The sequence below is a fragment of the Protopterus annectens genome, chromosome 8.part0, assembly GCF_019279795.1.
Source record: "Protopterus annectens isolate FY-2018-M chromosome 8.part0, PAN1.0, whole genome shotgun sequence".
Lineage (NCBI taxonomy): Eukaryota > Metazoa > Chordata > Ceratodontiformes > Protopteridae > Protopterus > Protopterus annectens.
Window position 1 is genome coordinate 795,668,154 of NC_056741.1, and position 26,668 is coordinate 795,694,821.

The 26,668-nt window shown below is 42.5% G+C and overlaps 1 protein-coding gene across 1 annotated transcript in view; it reads left to right on the top strand.

The window, feature by feature from the left end:
• SLC35A2 (solute carrier family 35 member A2) overlaps positions 1-26,668 on the top strand; it is a 447,872-nt gene that overhangs the window by 322,832 nt on the left and 98,372 nt on the right. The window contains exon 3 of the mRNA XM_044080264.1: positions 19,696-19,847. Within this exon, the coding sequence (XP_043936199.1) occupies positions 19,696-19,847 (152 nt within the window). The remainder of the gene's footprint in view (positions 1-19,695; positions 19,848-26,668) is intronic.

Genomic DNA, 26,668 nt, shown 5'->3' on the forward strand with positions numbered 1-26,668 from the left:
TAGTCACTGCCAGTTTTGTACTCTGCCCTTTGGTCTCACCTCAGCCCCAGGGTGTTCACCAAGTGTGTGGCAGTAGTGACAGCTCACCTGAGACTTTGAGGATTCCAGGTGTTTCCGTATCTGGACGACTGGCTCCTGACCGCCCCCACCAGGCATCTACTTCTTCAGACCGCTACTATTCAACTTTGTGCCCAGTTGGGGATTACTATAAATTGGGTAAAGTCTGCCTTATTGCTCTCTCAATTTGTGATTTTTATAGGCGCAGAAACCGACACAGTAGCCATGTTGGCTCTCCTTCCAGTAGAAAGGGCACAGAGTCTGGTACTTCAAATTCACCATCTTCTCCCCCTCTGAAAAGTCAAGGCCAAGACTGTTCTGGAGCTTCTAGGGACCATGGCTTCAACCATGCTACTAGTGTCGCTAGCCAGACTACACATGCGGATTCTTCAGTGGCTCCGATCGTCCCAGTGGTCTTTCCAACAACTGCCCTTAACTCACCATATGCTGTTAACAGTTTCTTGCAAGAAGGACCTCATTTATTGGAGTCAAATCAATCAGTTAACCACGGGCACTCTATTTGTCCCTCGCCAACCCATTGCCACTGTGACCACGGATGCCTCACAGATAGGGTGGGGGGGGGGCATTATCTAGGCAGGACTGTCCAAGGCACATGGCAAGATCATGAGGTTCTTCTGCATATCAGTGTTCTAGAGATGAGGGCGGTGCTCCTGGTGTTGCAAGCACTTCACGACCTTCTTCCTCTTGGGACGATTGCAATACAATCAGACAACATGTCGGTAGTATGGTATATCAACAAACAAGGCGGAACCAGATCATACCCACTCTATCGAGAGGCCGTTCGGGTTTGGAAATGGGTGATATCTTCCCAGCGCTTTCTGGTGGCAATACATATCCCCGGGGACAACCAACATCATAGCCGACAAATTCAGCCAGGCAATTTTGATGCCTCACGTGTGGTCTCTGAAGCAGGAAATAGCGGAGCAGATTTTCCGCAGATAGGGACAACCTTGCTGCGATCTTTGCCAGCCCAATCACTGCCAAATGCAGCAGCTGTTTCTCCCTCATCCTCCCTCCGGGGGAGTCACTGAGAGACGCACTTGTTCAAGATTGGCCTCTGGGGGGGTCTCCTTTATGCTTTCCCTCCCTTTCCTCTCATATCCAAGGTGATTCAGAAAGCGAAACAGCTGGAAAGCAAACTGATCCTCATTGCTTCTTACTGGCCTCGACAAGTTTTGTTTCCCTTTCTCGGGCCTCACCTTTTAGATGATCCATTGGCTCTGGACCCAGTGCCAGAGCTCTTGACGCACGTCAGGCTAGCTTCACACCAGCCTACACACCCTCAATTTGACAGCTTGGCTGCTCCAGTTCCATTCCTAGTCAGGCTTCATTATTTCCTCACTATCTGTGACACATACATCTTCTCATAAACCCTCCACTAGAAAGCTGTACACCAGTAAATGGAAAAGGTTTTCTATCTGGGCTGAGGAAAGGAATATTGACCCTTATACTGCATCTATTCCGGTGGTATTGGAATTCTTGTCTGAACTTTTCCACCAGGGATCTGTGGCTGCCACAATCCGGGTTCAATTGGCAGCAATTTCTAATTTTCATGTAGGTCTACAAGATTCTAATCTGATGGTCACATAGGTTGTGCAAGACCTTTCTTAAAGGTGCCACTTTAAGACCTCCCCTTCAGGAACCGGTTGCTTTATGGGACTTAAATTTTGTTCTATACAAATGAACGTCTCCACCCTTTAAGCCATCTCATTTGTCTCCTTTGAAATTTCTGTCTTGGAAAACTTTGTTTCTGGTGGCAATCACATCTGCTAGGCGAGTGTTAGAATTACAAGCACGGTCTGTCAAACCCCCTTATTCGATATTTCACAAAGACGGAGCATATCTTCGTACTAATCCATCCTTTGTCCCCAAGGTCTTTTCCCATAATACTTTGAACCAATCCATAGAACTTCCGGTGTTCTTCCCTAATCATTCCAGCGCAGCAGAGTACAGGTTTCATCAGTTGGATGTTCATAGACAATTACGTTTTTATTTGCACTGGACTAAGGAATTCAGGAAGTCATACCAGTTATTTATTTCCTTTTCCAACTCCAGATTAGGTCTACCAGTTTCCAAAGTGACCCTCTCTTATTGGATCTCTAGCTGTATAGCTTACATTTACTCTTCTGATGGTAAGCCTTTACCATTCAAAATTGAGGCTCGTTCTACAAGATCGCAGTCTACTTCTGCAACCTTTCAAGCCAGGGTCCCACTTGATAATATCTGTGCAACAGCAACTTAGGCTACCCCTCACACATTTATTACTCATTACAAATTGGATTTGACCTGCAGGGGTAGAGCATCCTTTGGTTCCACGGTACTCAGGAGTATTTTTCCGTGAGCCACCCAAGAATAAGGTGCTAGGGATGCTGTCCCATGTGTAAGAATGAAGGCGAGATAGGACTACAGAACAAAAAGAAGTTATGCACTCACCATAACGTTCCATGTTTGTAGTCCATCTCGTCCTTCATTCTTATGAACCCACCCTCCTACCCCCATCCTGGAATGATCTGGAGACAGAAAACATTGTTATTAATTGGAGACCTTTTATTATTGGGTTATTTCTGTATGTTTTTTCATTATTTCTCTTAGTTAGCAGTAGACAAGATCTAGGGATTGTACTGGTGCACCATGGGATACCTACCTAGTCATGAGCCAACTAGAAGACTTTGAGCTTGTAAAAAGGCCGAGTCGGAGCCGAGGATCAGCCCCGAACCTATGTGTAAGAAAGAAGGGTGAGATGGACTACAAACATGGAACGTTATGGTGAGTACATAACCTCTTTTTTTTACATCTACTGTTTATAGAAGTGATACTTATTCTAACACTATGTTGTATTTTAATAGCTTCTGTTCTCCATGGTAGAAGAGGAAGGTGCTTAAAGACAGATGATCAGTCTGTCATGACTGTGATAATGAATTTTTAAATGAGCTGAATATTTTTGTCAAGATGTTCTTGGACAGATCGTATCTGTTGAATATGGTTGAAGAAGATAAAAGAAGTTAATGATAGATGCACAAGATTTAAACCTGTTTTAGACTATCCTAAACAATTGGTGAAGGGTGGCAGTATAGAAAGAACAGGTAATAATTTCCCCATGGCCGTGGTGTGTGAATTTGAGACACTAAGGAAGTTAATGAAATACTAAAGAATAACTGGAATGCTGTCATTGACCCTATGAGAATGGAGACCTTTCTGGGTAATGGGCCCCAAATGGTTGATAAAACCATGCGTAACGTGAAGAAATATCTTGAAAGGCAAGGAGGGTTACAGAAGGAGCACTTAGCCAGGAAGGGTATATTTAAATGTGGAAACTGTGCCCAGATTTTTTTAAGGAATAAATTTCAGTTTGACACATTATCCTAAAATTGTTACCCAATGTCAGGTTCAGTTGAAATGTATGATCTGTTTGACTTTGTGTTTAACATGCCTAGCATTAACATGCCTAGCATTTATATGGGCAAAACTGAGAATGCCCTAAGGAAAAGACTGTATAGCATTGTATATGCTGTGTTTGTAGAACTGATGGATCAAATACAGTAATTTCTAGGAGTGATAGAACAAATGTATTAAATAAGCTTTCTAAGGTTTGCCAGAATTTTAAATGTATTTTTTACTTTTTGGAGAAAATAGCTGTGTTCGACAGAGGTGTTAATTGGTCTGCCCCTTGGAGGTAAGTAAGTTGTATTGGACAGCTGCTGTTTGATGCTGTCAGTAAACCTGGTATTATTAATGAAGAGACATCCATCAACAGTTTAACTGTTAAGAGCAAGGTTATAAATTATTAATATTACTTAGGTTTTTATTCAACTTCAGTTTCTAACGGATCATAATTATTGGATTTTGGTTTTATTAATAATTAAATGTTTTATGTTTAGGCTACAGTGATGCTTAAAGTTGTTTTTTAAGTTTTTTTTTTTAATATATGTAATTTGTTTCATGATCACTAGATGGAGATGTTTACTTGGTTTTTAAATGAGCACTTTGAGGAGAAGTTTTTATCTGAAGTTCTGGATGTCACAAGATTGAAATGCCTTGTGTTTCTTTATATTAAAAGGCTATGGCTTTCATTGGTAACCTTGCTTGTGTTTAACAGTTGGTTTTAGGCATGGCTTGAGGTTTTGTTTTTTTTTAGTAATCTATTAGATTTCGTTGGCATTTTCCAAAAATATAAATGGCCCAATCACAACAAATTCCTAAAACCTCGACACCCCAGCTGTAAAAGAACGAGCAAAATAGCAAGGCATGCACTAGAAGTCCCAAGGTTGCCTGTGATCACAAGATAACCACCAACACTAAAGATAGCCATAAGGCATTTTTTAGCCATGTACATAAAATCACTGGTAACTCCTCTGTTCTGCAATACACTCATTATAAATGGTACATCTCACCATTAATGTCCTGGCTGATAAATTCAACTTCCTTAATTTTACACGGCTAACTGTATCCTCCTTCCCATAACAGCTCAGGCCAAACCTACCATCAGTTCCAGCATTATTCACCAGAATAAGAAGTAACACTTCCAAGAGGCCAGGCAATATACCTGGCTGGTTGCTGGTAAACCTTAAGTATCACTTAGTCAATCCTTACCGAAAGATTTTCAGTCAAAGCCTTTCTACAATATTTCCACCTGAAGAATGGAGAAGGACCATAACTGTCTCCCTTCATAAGGGAGACCCTTCTGCTCATGCAGGTAACTGTAGTCCCATCAGTCTTACTAGCTTTTACCTATAAAGACATGGATCAAAGTATTGTAGAGTTGATCAATAAGGTCTGTAGACTCTAGACCCATTTATAGTTGGCTGTTGTCAAGGATAGATTGTCATCTTAATATCATTAGATTCTCTGAAAGCACAAACAAAAACTTTAGATAAAGGATTTGTATTCCATATATATATATACACTTCGACAATAGCATTCCTCATTTTGGCATCAAAAATGAGGTAACCAAATAAGATTAACACCTTTGTAGTTTTACTCTGTTACTGTTTAAGAAATTGGAATTAAATGGTACCTTCTCCAAAAAACAGAATGCAACTAACAGCATCCCTTACAGTTTTGTCCTAGGCCTTCCCTTCTGTGGCGTATATTTCTTGAAATGTAGGCAAATGCTGCTAATTTTTGGCTAAGTAAGGACTGAGCAGCCCAGGCGTTATCTTAAACTCCCATTCAGATTCACTAAGACTTCAGCAAGGCCTTGATTAAACTAATAATTGTTGCTCTAGTCCCAGTCCCACCCTAAATGCAGACCTTTGGTAAAATTTCTGGTGCTGCACAATGTTGCAGAAATGGCATTCAGCATAAGATTGACATCATGGTCTGGGATTTAGGCACTAACATAAACAATGTGTTGTCCTTAAATCAGTGTAGTTGCAGTATTGTCATAAAAGTCCTCCTACGTTTCTAATCTATCTTGGGCTCTAATCCGTATCCCACGCTGTACTCATTTTCCTTTACTCTGCCATCATTCCTTCCATCACAGAAGGTAGTAGTTTGTTTATTGTATACAGCTCTTAATAACTCTCGCAACACTAGAAAGATACCAGCATTTTATAACCAAAATAATCCATTATTTGAAAAAAACATTCCAATTTGGGTAGACTAAAAACTCCTCCTATTTGGGTAGACTAAAAACTATGTCCTTATTTTATGCGGCCTGTAGACTCATGCAAGTTTATTTTGTACCTTGCATTCTGAGTTGTGTCAACCCCTACTCTGTGCAAGGTTTTTCTTCAAAAGGAAAAACTCCTCAGTTGTCACCTGTTCCAAAGACCTGCTTCTACACTAAAATATTAACTGGTTCCAGTTCAGTGATAATTTCACCAGCCACCGTCTCCATTATGGAATAAGCTTCCTGTACACATTAGATCATGTAAAATTGCATCAACATCCAAATTTCAATTGGATGAATGGATGGGAATCAAGTAGTTACGAGAGTCACTGGCTGCAAACCTTTAATTATGCCAAAGTAAACATCATATTATAGTCCCTATTTCTTTGCCTCTCTAGTCCTCCCATTTTTTTTGTTTCTCACTTCCCATCCTTCTAGCTGAAAATGTCTCCCTGATTAACTCCACTTGTCATAATCATATCTTCTGAACTGTTAATTTATCTTTGAAGATGCTCTGCCAGTGTTTGAAACACCTGAAGTGATGCACATACTATTGGCTTACACAAGCATTAGTATATATGTTTGTGCTGTTTTCTGTACCTACATCTATGAACCTGTGTGTGTGTGTGTGTGTATATATATATATATATATATATATATATATATATATATATATATATATATATATATTTATATATATATATATATTTATATATTTATATATATATGTGCATATACACACACGTGTGTATATATATTTATATTCATATTTTTATATATAGATATATATATTAATATACACACACACACAAACACTCAGTGGATATCAAAAGTGTACACACCCCTGTTAAAATGCCAGGTTTTTGTGATAAAAAAATGAGACCACAATAAATAATTTCAAAACTTTTCCCACCTTTAATGTGACCTATAACCTGTACAATTCAATTAAAAAAAAAAACATATCTGTTAGAGGAAAAAATATAAAAAATAAAAAACTTACACTACACTGGTTGCATAAGTGTGCACACCCTTAAACTAGTACTATGTTGTGTGTGCACACCTTTAAACTAATACTTTGTTGGAGCACCTTTTGAAATTTAATTACAATATTTAGTCTTCTTGGGTACACATCTGCCATCAGTTAGAGACTCTGATTAACCCCAAATAAAATTCAGCTGCCCTAGTAGGATTTTCCTGACATTTACTCAGTTGCCTGCAACAGCAAAAGTCATGGTTTGCAGACAGCTTACAAGCATCAAAGGGATCTCATTATTGAAAGGTATCAGTCAGGAGAAGGGTACAAAAAAATTTCCGCAGCATTGGATATACCATGGAACGCAGTGAACTCAGTCATCAAAAAGTGGAGAAAATATGGGACAACAGTGACGTTGCAAAGAACCAGACGTCCATCCAAAATTGATGAAAGACAAGATGGAAACTGGTCAGGGAGGCTGTCAGGAGACTTACAGCAAGACTGAAGGAGCTGCAAGAATTTCTGGCAAGTACTGGATGTGACAATCTTCCGTATTCTCCCATATGTCTGGACTATGGGGTAGGGTTGCAGGATGGAAGCCTTTTGTTGTCTAGGACCAGCTAAAATTTGCAAAACAGTACATGAAGTCTCCCAAAAGCATGTGAGAAAATGTGTTATGGTCTGACGAGACCAATGTTGAACTTTTTGGCCACAATTCCAAAAGGTACGTTTGGCACAAAAATAACACTTCGCATCACCAAAAGAACACCATACCTACAGTGAAACATGGTGGTAGCAGTATCATGCTTTGGGGTTGCTTTTCTTCAGCTGTAACTGGGGATTTAGTCAAGGTGGAGGGAATTATGAAAAGTTCCAAATACATGCAACCAGCGTATTGTACATTTTTTATATTTTTCCCCTAACAGATTTGTTTGTTTTTCAGTTGAATTGTACAGATTATAGCTCACATTAAAGGTGGGAAAAGTTTGAAATTATGTATTGTGGTCACACTTTTTTGTATCATAAAAACCTGGCATTTTAACAGGGGTGTGTACACTTTTTATAGCCACTGTATATATGTGTGTATAAATACAAAGCTATATACACATACACACATGCACAAACACTCATACTACACATATTAATATAGAAAATACAGAAATGTATGTTGTAAAAAAAATTCACCAAAGTGTAGTCCAAAATAGATACTTGTTTGCATCTGTATTCTAAACTACATTTACAAAGTATCTGGAGCATGTGGATCCTGAGAAACTTCTGGAATTTATGCCCAGTACAGAGTATCCAAATTATCCTGGATAATAGCCACAAGCTAGACAATCTGCTGGTGACAAAACAGTTATTCCACATTGGCAAAATGTTTGAACACCATTTTTCTGTAGACAGCTGCAATTAAATCAAAGGTCTACACCGTTAAATGATGTTATGATCTTCGTGTTTCACTGTTGCAGTCATCACATTTGGGTTATCCCTACCAGGGTAGCCCTCGACTGGCCCGAATACCAGCGACTTAGTATTTCTGCATCAGTTGCTGTCGCTTGAGGACTGATGTCAGGTCATCGGTAGTATAGTCAGGCAGCCGACACCATTACATCAGTCGTTCTTGCCCTAGAGTCCAAAGCAGAAGCAGTTCGTATGAGTGCCAGTCTGCCACTACCTGAGTTTTCGTTTCCGAACTGAAGTTGAAGTCTTCTAAAGCTAAGTACCCCCTTTGGGGATCCTTTTTTTTTTGCACTAACTGATGTCAGAAAAAGTTAATTTTCTCACCTGTGGAAAGCAAATACCACACCGAGACTTCCACTCTTACTGCGTAACTTGTCTAGACCCAGACTGTGACGTCCCTCTTCACTTTGTTCATGCCAGAACTATCTGTCGTTGAGCCCTTGTTGTAGCCAGGTATTTTCATTTACAGTCCTCGAATTTCGATATGGCTTCAGTAAGCCATATGACAGCAGATCTTCCAAAAAAGTGTAAAGATAATAACAGAGACAAGACCGTACAGGTCCAAACCTACCAATTACGCTTCCGTTAAGCTAGTCATCAGTCCTCCGGTACTCAGTGAGGCACTTTCGCAGCCCCTGATGTCCGCTTCAGTTGATTCACAGGCTGCTACTGAGACCCTTTCAGAGTATGGTATGCCGCAAAACTCTTCTTCATCTAAGGATCCTGCGGTCGTCTCTACCTTGGATGGGTCCAGAGACGCTGAGCAGGCACTGGCTGCCATGGAAGTCCTTTCTACCACCGAATCTCGACGCAGACAGTCTTCTTTCCTGACTACCATTCTTTCGAAAACAACTGACATCCTTAGGCCCAGGGTTCGAACCACACCCAAGAAACCGACTACCCACTCTCAGACACCGGCTTCCTTGCCTCAGTCTCAAATGCTTAAGATGGCGGAAGACCTTATCATGCTGATCAGGGGAAGCCAAGCTACCCCCTCAAAAAAGAAAAGAGATCTGTCCCCAGTAGTTCTGTCTGAACAAGAGTCAGATGAATCTGATGCATCTGACTATGAAGACATACAACCCCTCTCTACTTATGAGGATTCTGATGCAGAGGATTCCATTCCTTCAGCCTCTCCCCCAGAGGATTTTTCCTTTGGGGAAACCCTGCATACTTTAAGGGATCATTTCCAATGGGAAAGTCAGGACTACCTTCAGTCTAAAAAGAGACTCAGGGAATTCCTAGATCTTCCACAACACAAGACTCTTGGCCATCCCCCCAGTTCTGGATGTGGTGGATGATGTTTTCCTTGAATCCAGCTTTACTCCTGATGCCTTACCTCCTGCTCCAAGAAGACCAGACAGGTACTACAGAGTCCCTGACTCACACAAATACCTTTTCAAAAACCCTACAGCTGACCCTGAGGTCATTTCTCAAGGGCCAAAAGGGATTAAAGCAACCTCTGCTAAGACTCTCACACACTCGGACATGGATTCCCGAGCATTAGACAGATGGGGTAAAAAAGTGTACACCTCAGCTACTCTTGCTATCAGGACACTGAATTGTCAGTTCTATTTGCTTAAATATCAGCAACATACCTTGGACCTCCTTAAACAAAACATTTCTTCCTTTCCTGCTTGGGCAGAATGTAAAGATTTACAAGATTTAATGCTTTCTGCCAGTCAAGTAACTAGACACAATTTGCACAGTGGTTTTGACGCCTTAGAAGCTTCTTTCAGGGCTGCAGTCACTGGATCTGTCATTAGAAGACATGCATGGCTTAAGGAGCAACCCCTGCCAGATCATGTCAAATCTAAATTGTTGAATGCCCCTTGCACAGAGATAACTTATTTGGCACTAAGGCAGAAGAGGTCTTAAAAGAGATGGAAGAAAAAGCAAAACCTATGCAAACAGTTAAAGATTTCTTACAGGTACAGCCCCCTAGATTCAGCAGACATTGCCCCTCCAAGCACTGGTCCTTTCCTGCTCTAGACTAGGCCCTGTGGAAACAGACCGCCCCAGACAGCAGCCCCAGGGAATGCAGAGATCTAAGCAGTGGATTACCTCCCCTTCAAAACCAGGGAGTTCTAAGCCATCCCCTTATGGTAAGGACTCACAATGACTCACCTCCTCCTGACCTCCCCTCTGCCCACCCTCACTTACCCCTAGGAGGAAAGCTCTACTTTTACTTAAGCACCTGGGCCACCATAACCAAGGACCAATGGGTTCTGAACACTGTTCTCAGGGATACAAATTCTCCTTCCACACCCTTCCAACCCCAAAAGGGTTCCCAGATCTTTCACCAAATCAGTGGGCAGAGGCTCAAAAGCAAATCCATTCCCTGCTTTCTATGAGGACAGTAGCACCTGGCACCCCATCCTCGATCTAGCCATTCTAAACACCTTCCTGGTGATCCCAAAATTCAAAATGCTCACCCTCCAGCAGTTGCTACCCATGCTGTCTGGGGCGCATGGCTAGCCACCCTAGATCTAAAAGAGGCCTACCTCCACATTCCTATCAGGCACTCTTGCAGGAAATATCTCTGCTTCAGGGCAGGATCTCTACACTTTCAGTTCTCTGCTCTTCCCTTTGGCTTATCTACTGCTCCCAGAGTTTTCACAAAATGCCTTGCTCTAGCCATTGCCTTTTGCAGGCAAAGAAATATTCGCATTTACCCCTACTTAGATGACTTCCTTATTCAGGCAGACAGCCAGGAAAAGCTGCTGTAATACCTAGCTTTTGTAAATACCGTGCTAAACACCCCAGGGTACACAATCAATGAAAATAAATCAAAGCAGGTGCCCACCCAAAGGATAATCTTCCGGGGAGCAGGTCTGGACACAGCATCCCAGATGGCATACCTTACACCAGAGAAACAAAATTTCCTGACAGCCTACTTCTCTCAACTGGCCACCAGGCCCCAGCTTTCTACAAGGAAAATCCTGCAAGCTCTGGGGTTCAGGGCATCTTGCATACTCCTCATTCCATATGTCAGACTGCATATGAGGAAACTTCAGTGGTACCTAAAGAGCCTTTAGTGTCAACAATGTCAAGACCTGGAAACCCTTCTACCTATAATTCCTTGCCTCAGAAAATTATTTCTTTGGTGGGCAACAACATGCTCCCACAACAAGGGACTGCCCTTTTCCCCACACCCCACCGGCCAGACCCTCACCACAGACGCATCAGACTACGCTTGTGGAGCACACCTGGATGGCAGATGCATACAGGGCCAATGGAGCCCACAGCAAATCTCCCTGCATATCAGTCAAAAAGAGATGATGGCTGTGCAGCACTCCTTAATAGCTTTCAAACCCCTCGTCTCTCCAGAGGTTCACCTGATCAAAACAGACAACATAAACAGGCAGGGAGGAACTCACTCCTACCCTCTATGCAGGCTGGCTATGAACCTTTGGTTCACAGCCTCTTCCGTACAACTACACCTGTTAGCACAATACCTACCAGGATCTCTCATTTCCCTGGCAGACCAGTTAAGCAGAAACCTTCTGGACCCACACGAGTGGCAGCTCAACAGAAGTACCTTCACTGTAATAACTTGAAAATATGGAACCCCGAAGGTTGACCTCTTTGCCTCCCACACCAACCATCAGCTCAGCATCACTGCATGGCTTGGAAAGTGGATGCCGTGTCATTCCCCTGGAACAATCTCTCGGTCTATGCCTTTCCTTCCCTACCTCTCATCCCCAAGGTACTGCTTAAAATAAGGGAGGAAAAACCAAGGACCATTCTAATAGATCCAGACTGGCCCTGACAACACTGGTACCCCCTTGCTGCGCAGCCTGTCCCCGCTGCCTCCATGACATCTTCTTCAGATTCCAAACCTCCTAACCCAGAGGGAAGGGGAATTCATGCATCCCCAATTGCAGACGCTCAATTTGGCTTATTCCCTAATCCCTAACCAATCTGCCATCCTCCGTAAACAGATGCTGGATGTTATCCGTGAGGCCAGACGCCCTAGCACCTGAAAGTCTTATGCAGATAAATGGGAAAAGGTTCTGCACCTAGATCCAAGCTAAGGGGGCAATACTTCACAAGCTCTCCATCCCTCTCATCCTAGATTACTTAGCTGACCTACTACACAGTGATGTTCTTCGTGTTTCACTGTTGCAGTCATTACATTTGGGTTATCTGCTTGCAGGTAGCCCTCAGTCGGCCTGATCAACAAAGTATTGGGTCCTGCATCAGTTGCTGCCCCTTCTTCCATGACGTCAGGTCGTCAGGGGTATAAAGCATGCAGCCGATGCCATTACATCAGTCTTTCTTGCCGTGCAGTGCCAGAAGCAGAAGCAGTTTGCAAGTGCCGGTCAGCCAACTCCTGAAATTTTCATTTTCAAGTTTCAGAACCGAAGTCTTCAACTAAAGCCAAGTACCCCATTGGGGAAAACATTTTCTTGCTCCTTACCAATGTCAGTAAAAGTTAATAATTGCATTTCTTGTGGAAAGCAAATACCTCATAAAGATTTTCATTCGTACTGTATTCCTTGCCTAGGCCCTGACCACGACGTACCTTGCTCTCAGTTTTGTGCTTTATTTAATCAGAGCACTATCCATCGTCGGTATATTTTCGCCTATAAATATTTCGGTTCTTGGTTTAATTATCCAGAAATGCCATCGGTTAGCCATCCGACTACCGGGATTCTGAAAAAACGCAAAGATAAAGACAGAGGCAGGCCGCCGAGGTCCAAAACTGCCGACAAAGCTTCTCCTAAGCCAGTCAGTTCGCCAGTACTCAGTGAGGCGCTTTCGCAGCCCCTGATACCCGCTACTTCTGATTCACAGGCCTCTACTGAGACCCATTTGGAGTCCGGTATGCCGCGAGATGCTTCAACTATGGAATACGTGGATGTCTCTTCCTTGGATGGGTCTGGAGCCGCTGTGCAGGCACCGGCTTCTGATGGTGTATTCAGGACTACAGACTTGCATATTAAACCGACACCTCCTTCTTTACTTAGGCCTAAATCTCGATCCATGTCTAAAAAACTGACGCCCAGGCCACATGCTCAGGCCTCTAGGCCAAAAAAAAAAACAAATAAGAATGGCTGAAGATCTAATAACTCTAATCAGGGATAGCCACCCCCCCCCTTTCTAAGAGGCCTAGGACTGAAGTTGATTATGAATCTTCTGATCAGGATTCTGTTTTTTCTGACTCTTCTGATTATCTGGATTTGCCCTTACCTACTTATGAGGATTTTGCTTCCCCTCCTGAGGATTTTTCTTTTGGCAAAATCTTACATACTCTAAGGGAGCATTTCCACTAGGAAAGCCAGGATTTTTCTGATTCAAAAAAGAGGCTTAGGGATTTCCTTCTTCTACCTCAGCATAGGCCTTTAGCTATTCCTCCTGTACTAGACATTGTTGATGATGCTTTCTCGGAATCTAGTTTGGCCCCTGATTCCCCTGCCTCCTGCTCCCAGAAAACCTGACAGATACTACAGTGTCCCTGAGTCCCACAAGTTCCTTTTCAAAAATCCTATTGCAGATCCAGAGACTATTTCACAGGGGCCCCCAAGGGCATTAAGGCTTTTACTGCTAAAAATCCTACCCCTTCTGATAGAAACTCCAGGGCGCTGGATGGGGTAGGAAGGTTTACACTTCTGCAACCTTGGCCATTAGGGCTTTAAACTGCCAGTTTCATATGTTAAAATATCAGCAACATGTTATTGGACTGCTTAAACAGAAAATGATGATGAGTCCTGACTGTGTGGAAAATAAAGAATTACAGGATTTAATGCATTCTGCCGAACAAGTTGGAAAACATACTTTGCAATGTGGTTTTGATTCATTAGAGGCCTCTTGCAGGGCTACTGTTACTGGGTCTGTAGTCAGAAGGCATGCTTAGCTTAAGGAGCAATCTTTGCCTGATCATGTTAAAGCTAAATTGTTGGATGCTCCTTTAAATCTGGACCACCTGTTTGACAACAAGGCTAAGGAAGTTCTTAAAAAGATGGAAGCTAAAGCTAAATCTGTGCAAACTGTTAAAGATTTTTTACAAGTTCAGCCTCCTAGATTTAGAAGGCACTGGTCCTCTAAGAATAGGTCCTTTCCAGCCCCTTCCAGGTCTTCTCAAGCCAAACCCAGACACAAAAACCCCAGGTTTCAGTCCCAGGGGACTCACAGAACTAAGCAGTGGGGGGCCTCCACTTCCAAGTCTGGGAATAATAAGACTCCCCCTATGGTAAACTGTCTCAATGACTTCCTTTTAAAATTTCCAAGTACTTATCAACTGACTGCCCCTTTGGGGGGAAAGATTGCTCTTCATGCAATGAATTGGGAACTCATTACCCAGGACAAATGGGCTTTAAATATAGTGTCCCAGGGATACAGATTTCACTTCCACACGTTGCCAACACCAAGTGGGTGGCCGGAACTACCCCCAAATCAGTGGGCAGAGGCCCAAAAACAAGTACTTTCTCTCTTATGCATGGGGGCTATTCAACTGGTACCAGAAGAGGAAAAGGGGCAAGGTTTCTACTCGAGACTTTTCCTGGTACCCAGAAAAGACAATTCATGGCATCCTATCTTGGACCTGTCTACTCTAAACACCTTTTTGGAGATACCAAAATTCAAGATGCTGACTCTTTAGCAATTACTTCCTATGCTAGGCAAAGATGCCTAGTTGGGAACACTAGATTTAAAAGAAGCATACCTGCACATCCCAATCAGGGAATCTTGCAGAAGATGCCTACACTTCAAAGCAGGCTACACGCACTATCAATTCTCTGCACTGCCCTTTGGCTTATCTACTGCACCCAGGGTATTCACAAAGTGCGTAGCTCCAGTTATTGCATTTTGCAGGCAAAGAAATATTCAAATATACCCATACCTGGACGATTGTCTAATTCAGGCAGAAAGCCAGGATATACTTTTGAATCATCTGACCTTTGTAAAAAGCATTCTAACTTGTCTGGGGTAGACCATAAACAAAAAGAAATCACACCTGGTACCCAGTCAACAAATTATATTCCTGGGCGCAAGCTTGAGTGCAACTTCCCACATGGCTTACCTCACGCCAGAAAAGCAAATTCATTTGACAACCTACTTCAAACAAGTGGCCACAAAAACCCTGCTATCTGCAAGACAAATACTGCAAGCCTTGTGGTTCATGGCCTCCTGCATTCTCCTAATTCCATATGCAAGACTGCATACGAGGAAACTACAGTGGTATCTAAAAAGCCTATGGTGTCAACATTCTCAAGACCTAGAAACAATGATTCCTATCATACTTTGCCTACGCCTAGAGTTCCTTTGGTGGGCAGAGGCCTGCCACCAAAACAAAGGACTACCTTTCACACCACCCCCTGCCGCCCAAACCCTAACAGCAGATGCATCAGACTATGCATGGGAGGCTCACCTGGCAGGGAAGTGCATTCAGGGCAAATGGAACCCAAGTCAAATGCACCTGCATATCAATAAAAAAGAAATGTTAGCTGTACAGAATGCTCTGACAGCCTTCAAGGACCACATTCTTCCAGGACAACTAATGGTAAAGACAGACAACACCACTGTTACGTGGTACATAATCAAGCAGGAGGCTACACATTCTTACCCCCTCTGCAGACTAGCCATGGCATTGTGGAACACAGCCTTGCGCTACCAAGTGCACCTACAAGCTCAATTCCTGCCAGGAAAATTAAATACACTGGCAGACGGACTAAGCAGAAACCTCATGGACCCACACGAGTGGAAACTGGAACCAAGGATTTTCAACATGTTGGCAAGCAAATGGGGGAGCCCAGATATAGACCTGTTTGCCTCTCCCCAGAACTACCAATTTGACAAATTTTGCACAAGGACTCCCCACAAACAAGCCTGGAAAGTGGATGTTCTTTCCTTCAGCTGGAAAAACCTATCAGTCTATGCCTTCCCCCCTCTGTCTTTGCTCTCCAAAGTACTACTAAAAATCAAACGGGACAAACCAAGGATGATTTTGATTGCTCTGGACTGGCTGCGCCAACACTGGTACCTACTCCTGCGCAGTTGTCATGATTATTTCCATGGCACCTGCCTCAGACTCCTTCCCTGTTGTCTCAGCAGGAGAACCTGATTCTGCACCCTCAGCTTCCAACACTGAACCTTGCAGCCTGGCTAATTACTTAATCTCTCCTTTACCATCCCTCAGCAAACATGTGATAGATATCATTTTAGAGGCAAGGAAGCCTAGTACTAGAAAATCTTATGCTGAAAAATGGAAAAGATTCAGTGCCTGGAACCAATCTCAAGGCATGAGCACAGCAGCGCCCAATTTACCTCAGATTTTACAATACTTAACTGAGATGCTTCACAAGGGCCTGTCTTTTTCCTCCATTAAAATCCACGCCTCAGCCATTTCAGCTCATTATAACACAGAACCTCCCCTCTTCTCTCATCTACTGCTCAAGCAGTTCCTCAGAGGGGCCAAAAATTTGAGACCACCCAGGAGAGCTCCAACCCCAGCCTGGGACCTTAACTTTGTCTTGGAGAAACTCGCTCTACCTCCTTTCGAGCCAGCTGCTACTGCAGACTTAAAATTTATTTCCTGGAAAACAGCTTTCCTTTTAGCAATCACTTCAGCAATCACTTCAGCTAGAAAGGTATCTGAATTACAAGCCCTTATGGCAGTGGAGCCTTTCATCATCTTTCATGCGGACAGGGTGCCCCTCAGAACCAATCCATCCTTCATGCCCAAGGTGGTATCCAGTGTGGCTCTTAAATCAGTCCATTCATTTGCCACCCTTCTTTGACAATCCACAGAACAAAGGAGAATGGATACTGCATTCCTTAGATGTGCATAGACAACTTAGATTCTACTTGGACAGGACTAAACCTCAAAGGAAATCTGAACAACTGCTGGTGGCATTTGCTGCAGGGGCAGAGGGGAAGGCTATTTCAAAGCAAACAATTTCTAAATGGATAAGCCATTGCATTCGTTTTTGCTATAAGCATCATGGAAAACCTATCCCCCAGGGCATCAGACCTCACTCCACCAAGGCTGCATCTACCTCTACAGCCTTTCTCAGAGGCGTCCCTACCAGGGACATGAAGCTGCTACCTGGAGTTCTGTACATACTTTCATCAAGCATTATCATTTGCCAATTTTCTCTAAATCCAGATGGCTTTGCCACTGCAGTCTTGCAGGGCCCTAATGCTATCGAAATTCCTTCTCCCAACCATAGCTTTGGGAATCTACCTAAATGTAATGAATGCAACAGTGAAACACGAAGAGCATAGTACAGTTGTGTACACTTACCATAAATGTAGATGCTCGAGTGTATTCACTGTTGCAGTCCTGGTTACCCTCCCTCCAGCCCCCTAACTTCTTTTGGCTATACCTCTACTTTCCTTTACTATGCTTAAAAGCCTTTTTGGTGTATTTGCTTTTTTGTTGGAGGTATATCTTTGTGCTTTTATGTTTAATTGCTTCCCATTAGGGGAGCACCTGACATCTGGGGCAAGAAAAACTGATGTAATGGCATCGGCTGCATGTTTTATACCCCTGACGACCTGACATCATGGAAGAAGGGACAGCAACTGATGCAGGACCCAAGACTTTGTTAATCAGGCTGACTGAGGGCTACCTGCAAGCAGATAACCCAAATGTAATGGGTGCAACAGTGAATACACTCGAACATCTACATTTATGGTAAGTGTACACAACTGTACTTTCTCTCTTTCTCCTCTATTAAAATTCATGCCTCTGCTTTTTCTACTCATTTTCCCACTGAGCAGCCCCTTTTTCTCACATCCTTTGATCAAACTATTCCTCAGAGAGGCTAGCAACTTGAGGCCCCCCAGAAGGGCACCAACACCAGCTTGGGACCTTAACTTTGTCTTAGAAAAGCTCACCCTGCCTTCTTTCAAAGCAGCTTCTTCGGCAGAGCTAGAATTTTTCTCCTGGAAGACAGCATTCCTTCTGACCATCACTTCAGCCAGAATAGTCGCTGAACTGCAAGCAATCATGGTGGTGGAACCCTTCTTTATCTTCCATGCAGACCGGGTATCCCTCAGAACTAACCCATCCTTCATGCCCGAGGTGGTGTCCAGTATGGCTCTCAACCAATCCATTCATTTGCCCACCTTCTTTCCTAATCCCCAGAACAAGGGGAAAAGGATTGTTCACTCTCTCTAGATGTGGACAGACTGCTCAGATACTATCTGGACAGGACTAAATCCTTTCAAAAAGTCTGATCAATTGCTGGTTAGTTTTGCTACAGGGGCAGAAGGCAAAGCCATCTCCAAGCAAACCATTTCCAAATGGATAGCACACTGCATCCTTTTCTGCTACAAACAGCATGGAAATCCTCCCCCAAGAGGGTCAAGACATCCACCAAAGCAGCCTCCACCTCTGCAGCTTTCCTCAGAGGAGTCCCCACCAGGGACATCCTGGAGGCTGCCACTTGGACATCTGTTCACACTTTTATCAAGCATTTACCACCCAAGCAGCCTCCACCTCTGCAGCTTTCCTCAGAGGAGTCCCCACCAGGGACATCCTGGAGGCTGCCACTTGGACATCTGTTCACACTTTTATCAAGCATTTACCACCCGCCTCTCTTCTCCAAATCCAGGGCAGGGTTTACCTCTGCAGTCTTGCAGGACATCCTAGCCATGCCCTATCTTCCTTGACTGCCTCCACCCATTTCCTCCGCTTTGGGAATCTACCCAAATGTGATGACTGCAACAGTGAAACACGAAGAACATAGTACAGTTGTGTACACTTACCATAAATGTAGATGTTTGAGAGTATTCACTGTTGCAGTCCTGGTTTCCCTCTCTCCATCCCCCTTTTTTTCTCTTTCTCCTTTTGTTACCTTTCTTCTTTTGTTACCTTTCTTCCTTGTTGTTCTCCTTTCCTTACAAGGGACATGTTGGTATTTCCACTGGTGGGGTTCTTCCACCAGAACCTGGGCTCCTACATTGGGGATTCCTGACAGGTTAGGGCAAGAAAAACTGATGTAATAGCGTTGGCTGCCTAACATTATACTACTGACAACCTGAAGTCCATCCTCAAGCGACAGCAACTGACCCAGAAATACTAAGTCTGTGGTATTCAGGCCAGCCGAGAGCTACCCTAGCATGGATAACCCAAATGTGATGACTGCAACAGTGAATACACTCGAACATCTACATTTATGGTAAGTGTACACAACTGTACTTTCCTGTATTTGCTTAATATGTTGAGCTCTTGTTGTTTTAGTCCACTGCTTATATAGATACCTTGCTGGTGTTAATACTGTTGTATTATTGATGAATAGACCTATTTTATCTCTTTCAGCCACTCTTCCCTATTTTCATGTATGGGTCTGTATTCTTATTTGTGGAACTCTTGTTTGACCTCATTCATGTTATACGTTTTAACTTTCAGCCTTTTTTTCTGTCATTGACATTGTTCCTTTACTTAACTGTATTATTGCAAAGTATTTGTACTTAGTTGTAAATTGTGCAATCTCCTGGTTTACATCTACCTGCAATTAAAGCACAAGTTTCTAAATAAATCATTCACTTAACAGCAATACCTGCATTTTGTTAACACTGCATAGCAATATAACTGTTATTGAAATTTATTTTCCTTTGGCAGGTAAACTGAAACAATATATATTGTTTTTGTATGATGCCCTCATTACACAGTACATAGACACACTGAAGCTAGCAGTTCCGTCATTGATCTACACACTACAGAATAATTTGCAGTACGTTGCGATCTCTAACCTTCCAGCAGCTACCTTTCAGGTAAGTTAAAATGCAATATGCTAAGCTCCTGTCAGCTTTTGGGTAGTAAATTAAAATGTAATCCTATAGCAGTTACTGTTTTGCTGGTATATCACTGCATGAGTCAAAGTGGTGGGTAGTGAAGCATCTAGATTTATTTTGAGTGTTGTCTTAAATAAGTAAGTTCAGAAGTGTTATTGCTGTCCCTTTGGAGGACATGTTACAGTATGTAGGATCCTGCTGTTACTAGGCTAAGGGCCCTAGGGCCTTTACAAGCCTAGCCAAGTTCAACCCTTGTTCCCATGAGTGTTTGTTTAAAGCAGACACTAAAATCAGTACTTATTGCCCCTGTCCAAGAGGGACACAAGTGGAACCCCTGGGGTGAATTTCCGATTACCCATTAAGTCGTCCAAAGTGCATTTAAATAGGGTCAACATTTATCACATTTCAGCTCTGTAATCCTCTCCTTTACTGTTATACAGGTAATTTTTTGTACTAGCCCATACTGTCGTAAAAAAAGTATGCGTTCTTCATTTGTGTTTGTGCTGTTGGGGGTTATGCATGTTCTGTTGTCATTCATTTCATTTGCATGTATAATAGTCATAATATCACCTTCCTTGTAGTACATGTGCAAGTCTATCTATGCCCCCCCACACACACACACTTTGCAGTGCTTAAATACTGTATCAGCGTTAACATCAGGTACGATCCTCTGTTTTTACTAGTCAAACATTACAAAGGAGAAGTCCAGATCAAATCACTTCAGCTAGCGGATGTAGGAGCCTCACTCTGATGCCTTGCTTTTGGGAGGAATCAAGATACCTTGTTGTGAACATTCCAGTAGTTCATTCAGTTAAGAAAGTAGATGAGTGTTCTAGGTAGGGAGATGAGTGTTTTTACTAGTGCATAATCACCTCTTGTTCTTTACTGTACTGCCACACTTGTGTTCATTTTTTATACCCATCTTACTGATTTGGGGATTTCTAGGAGCCAAGGCCTGTACCATCACTCAGAAGGCACAAGTCAGAGAAACTCTTCTTTGATGATTTGCCATTCAGTACCATTTTGCCAGTGCCTAACTCATGTTAATCTTTGTGGAATGCATTGCAATATAGCTCATTATTTCCAGGTATGAGCTCAGATCATTTTTATTTTTGATTCATTTTCATGGGTCTAGATTATATCATCGAACGCTTAAAAAAGCGAATGCTGATTGATCGACCTAATTTATCTCGAACTGTCAGATCAGCGATTTTTTTTTTCCCCCAGGGAAAAAAATCGCTGATCCAAAACACATACACACAACACAAGCACACCAAACAAACAGAAATCCACACACACACCTAAAATCTGATACCTAACCCTACACTAAACTATGCACACACCACTAACTACCCACTTACCTTAACCCAAACCCTAACCCTAAGGTCCGTCACTATCGCACACTCACGTCACCCGCTCCCTAACCCTAACTCACTTAAATCCGCCCTAACCCTCATGTCCACTCAATTGCACACACACCTAACCCAAGCCCTAACCCTAACTCGCCTAAATCACCCTAACACTCACATCCACACAATCGCACATTTACCTGAATCCGACCGGTAACTTTCCACCATAACACTGAAAATACCGAAGCAACAGAAACGGACAACCGAATTCTTTCCCCTAGGAAAAAATTCGAGTTTCTGCTGCTTCGATATTTTGCAATTTCACGAAAATCAGTTCGATCAATCAGCGTTCGCTTTTTTAAGCGTTCGAGGATATAATATAGACCCCATTTTCATATAGCTGCAGTGCATATTCAACATGTATTTTGATTTTGCATTTTAGAGGATCCTTCTTATAGTGCATTTGTAGTATCAAGGTAAGATCTTTACTTTCTTAAGAATCTAGGGAACTGGCCAGCTTGGACGCAGACTAGGAAAGGATAATGACGTCAGAAAGATCATAAGCTTGATTGCAGTGCGGCTACAACTGAGGAGAGGGCAAGAATTAATGTCAGAAAAGATATTACTTGAAGATGGCCCCTAAAGTAAGGCTATGCAAGTAGAAGAGTTGCTGTCTCTGTTCTGCAAAAAGTAACAAATGTCAGTGCCATATTTGGGGAACCAGCATATACCTAGAGTTTTGGCGCACTACTTTTTCCACCTTAGCTGGATTAAGCACTGTGGTCACTGCCAGTCCCCCTCCCTCCCCCTGTTCTCCTGTTGCTTTCTTTACCCATTATATTTTTCTAGTGCATGCAGCACCCTGATTTTGTTGAGAAAATGGATAAATTATATCCTGGTAGAGAGCTGCTTTAGTGTGGGACCAAACCTTAATACTCAGAAGGGTGCTTAACAATTAAGCACCCCCCTATTGGTTATTAACATCAAGTCTGCACTAAAAACAGGCTTCATCAAGCAGACAGCATCAGCAGTAGGATATGAAACAGTTTTTCATCTCTCATTTCTACCTGCTGTCTGCTAAAGTGCACATTTCAAATTAAACTGCTTTCCTTAGCCAGGGACTGCATAAGGGCATCAACCACTTCCCCACTGGTTTACTGGCTTTCAAAGCTTGGAACAAATCAGTTTTTTTAATTTAATTTTTAACCAACTTAGTAGCACATGGAGAAGATAAATCTCTGCAAAGAATTATGATCAGATCTCTGATCATAATGAAGAATTGTGTTCTCGACTTAAGGCCAAGGTTCACCCTCAAGCTTCACTCTTCAGGTGAATTTCTTGGCATCCTTGGCTCGAACATATAAAATTCCTGTTAAAAATCAGTGACAGTATTAATCTTCTATATTGCATTCAGTTTATAATGTGTGAAAATGCTTGTATTTAACTGACAGCAAAGTACGAACCTGCATATTTCAAGTCTTTGAAGTGTTCAGGTTTTGCTGGATACAGAACAAAGCAAGGTTGTCACTAGCTTTGTGTTTACCCCATTGAACCTTCATATAACATCTTCAATTTTTTTCATTGCCAGTGATTCAACTGATGAAGTCTTCCTTGACATTAATTGAAATTGAATTAAAAAAAGAGATCTGCCAGACTTGCTTGAAGGAAGATTTTGAGGGCAAAATGAAAATGGTAACCACAAAGTGAACTGTGTAATAAATAAAAGTTCAGACCTGGCTCCTATTTAGAATCTGCTGTCTGGCCTTTTGGTGTTCTTCACCTTCTTTGCTGCTTGCTTCCCAGTCCAGCAGTTGATCAACCATAAGGTTTGCTTCCTTCTGGTCACTCGACCCATGAATAATATAGTAGCTAGGTCCTTTTCCAGCATTCAGTTTTGGTAGTGAACCCAGTTTACTGGCAGTGCCTTACATATACTCTTCCCAAAAGGATGTTCCTGTTCTAGGTAAAAGGCTGAGAACTCGGTTCCCTTGTCATCATAGAATCTGGATGTGGTACTTGGCCTTGTGTTAATCAGAGAATTTGCTTGTCTCTTGGACTTTCATTATGTTAGCAGAATGTCACTCAGTCATCCTTCCCACCATAAATTTAGAAATTGTTTTTGAACATGCGATGGAAGTTGGTTAACTCAACATCCTATTAAACTGGATACATACCAATTTTAAGGCTTCTGGGAAGACTGAGCAGTCACTCCATAGTTTTGGATTTGTTCTTATTCTGAGTGTGTTTGGATTCTTTCATCCATCCACAACCCCTTTTTCCCTTTCTTGCACATTGGGTTGGGGTATCACTTAAATAGTGACAATCTTGATCAGAAGCTTTTTTAACATGATCCAGTCCATTAACTTCAACAGGTAGGATTAGCTTGCTGCATGCACTAATCAAATTAGCTGAAATTTTCTCAGGATCAAACACCTCCTCCAGCACCCATGATGCTCTGCACTTCATCACTGTTTTCAAATCTCTTTGCCTCTTAACAGTTTATATCTGGAAAATGGTGTCAGGCTGTATTTAACAATGTTTTATCTTTTATACTTTGTAATTATTGGATCCTTTTTCCTGACCATCTTGCTTGGTTGTTTCAACAGATTTCTCCGACATGGGGTTAGGACTTTTCATCATCTTGTTAAAGTTTGACTTTATTTTAATTTGACTCCCTTGCTCTGTAGACTGTTTGCCATTTTGTTTTGTCATTTAGGGTTCATGTTTTTTATTGTTTGTACCCCCAGGTTGGTGTTCATGTTGGTGTTTTAGAGCCATAGCTGGCATATCTAGTTTTCATTGCCTATCCCCAATATAGTGCCCCACTCCCCTAAGCTCTTCAAGTGAAGAGCAAAAAAAGAGACTTCTGTCTTTATCTCCTCTGCGTAAGCTGTTCAGTTAAAATGCAAATAAATAAATAGTAATAATAAGATAGAAAAGGTCTACTTTAATTGTAGCTTAACACACACACAGCACTGAAATGACTTTCTGTACCAGCATTCAGAAATGTTTGCACAGAAAAAAGAATGCTGGAACTGGCACTTTCTGATCATGCCCCCTAACATTTTGCACCTGGGTGGCTGCCCCTTTACCCCACCTGTGCTACTTGTCTTGCCTTGTGTTTATTGAAGTTTGTTGATTGTACTTATTGCTTTAGTGTCATGGATAAATATTTAGGGTTTAGAATCTGCCAAAAATATATTCATATAATGCCCTGCATCATGAAAACCACTTGAATGTTTTAAGTGTTGATTGTCTCAATGGGGAAATGTAGCATTTGTAAAAGATTTGAACAAATAACACTTAATGAACATACACATTGATTTTTAAGGGTTTGTTTTCTAGGGAATGGTTTCAGAAGAGGGTAAATTAAGTAAGAATAGCAGTCATAAATTAGACAAGAAAGACAACCATGAAGGTGACTCCTATGGGAACGTAGGATAGAATCTTTCATCTGCTTTTGCAATGTGTGTTCAAAATACACTGAAAAGACTTCTGAGTCAGAGGTCTTCCTAAAAGCAATACCTATAGTTCTAAATGCTGCCCCTAGGAAAAGGCTTTGCACCCTCCCCCAGTGTCTGAACCTGAGTTCATTGAATTTTTCTCCTTATATACCTTCATCTGATGGAGCCCTATGGTCCTCTCGCAGTCTCCACAGTCCTCTTCTTTCAGTGAACTTGGACTGGAAGAAGTTGAAACACAAACTGCTGTTGACTGACCAGTTTTCAGTTCCTAAACAGGTTTTGGGCATAGCCTTTGATATTCTATGATCTGGGTGTTTAACTCTTTCATCAACTTACCAGAGAGGCAGAGGGTTGGAAAGATTTGAGAGGGATAGGCACCAGGTAACCTGACTAGCTTGATGCCCTTCCATATCACTGTTGCAGTGTTCTTTACAATAGGGATCCCCTGCCAAGGGTAGCCTGATGTCCGGCAAGTATACCAATGCTTTTTAGGTCGTAATAGGTACTCTGTACATCACACATATGCTCCCCACACATGGCATAGTGCATAAAGGTGATGTACAGACGTACCATCCTCAGAACAGCTTTGCTGACAGTCTGAATGCCATCTTCTTCTGTTGGTCTGAATGCTCTTTTGTCTTCTGGCTACCAAGGAGCTTTTCAATTAAGTGCCCTGTTGAGTTTTTTTCGTGTCTCCTTTTTATTGTTGGGTTGTTGGTTTCATGCCATCCAGAAAGGGGAAATGCTAGTGCAGGAGACAGATTCCCCATAAAGATTATCAGAAGCAGTGTTTTGCTTAGGTGCTTCCCATGGCCTTACATCTTGTACCATTTGTCAGGCATTTGTTCTGAAAACCTTTCATAGTAGACTGTCTTCTCTAGCAATTTATTTAGAAAACCAGTGTCTTAAGTTGTTGGCTAAAGGTACTGTGAAGGAATCTTCCTGGCCCAAGGCTCCGCCATCTGTGAAGAACACCAAGAAAGCTCAGTTGGATTCTTCTGCTGTACTGCCTCTGCTGGACATCTCTCATGAGATTAGTGAAAGTTCAGAGGACTGCTTGGTATTTCAGTCAGATTCCTCTGCTGCAACCACTTTGGAGGCCAGCACGGATCCGGCTTCTCTCATGTCCATGGAAGCCTTGCAGACATCTGCTTTAGATGTTCAGGAGGAACCGGGGCTGGTAATTTCTGAAGAACCTAGAGGTGTTTCTCAAATCTTGCTGAGAGAAGAGATACCTACTATGCTTAATACTGTCAGGGATCAGAGCCGCCTAAGATCTGTAGGGCTGATGTCCCCTTGAAAAAGAAGCAGAAAACTAAAAATCCTTTCTCCTGCTCCCAAAGATCCGATGAGAGTATGGCAGTTTCGCTTAAGGTCTGTTTAATGCCCTTATGGCTTTGAAACCTACTCAGGGTGTCTGTTCCTGCTCCCCCTTGGATAAAACCTCCAAATTCCTTCCTTCCACCTCCCTCCTTCCCTCTGATAAGGAGAGCAGATTAATGGAGCACAGAGGCAAGAAGGTCTACACATCTGCCACTTTAGCAGGGAGAGCTATTAACTACTAGACACACACGGCCAAATACTCATTGGCCTTCTTTCTGATGTTAAGCAATTGGGCGACCCCCCCCCCCCGATTCCCCGATTCCCCAGCCAAGGCAAAAATCTCTAGTCTCTTAAATTCCTGCACGCAAGTGACTAAACACTCAAGTGCAGTTATGATGCAGTAGAGACTTCATCTAGAGCCGCAGCTTCAGGGTCTGTTATCAGGAGATATTCCTGGCTTAGGCTGCAGCGACTCTGATGACATTAAGTCAAAACTCATGGATGCTCCCTTGGACAACAAAGCTCTGTTTGAATCAGCAGCTGCCACTTTTTAGTCTCCCCAGTTCCACGCTTTCAAAGGAACTATCCAGCCAAAACTTCCTTTGTAAGGAGGCCTTCGAGACATGCCATCCAAAGGAAAAAAGGATACCAGAAAACAGACCCC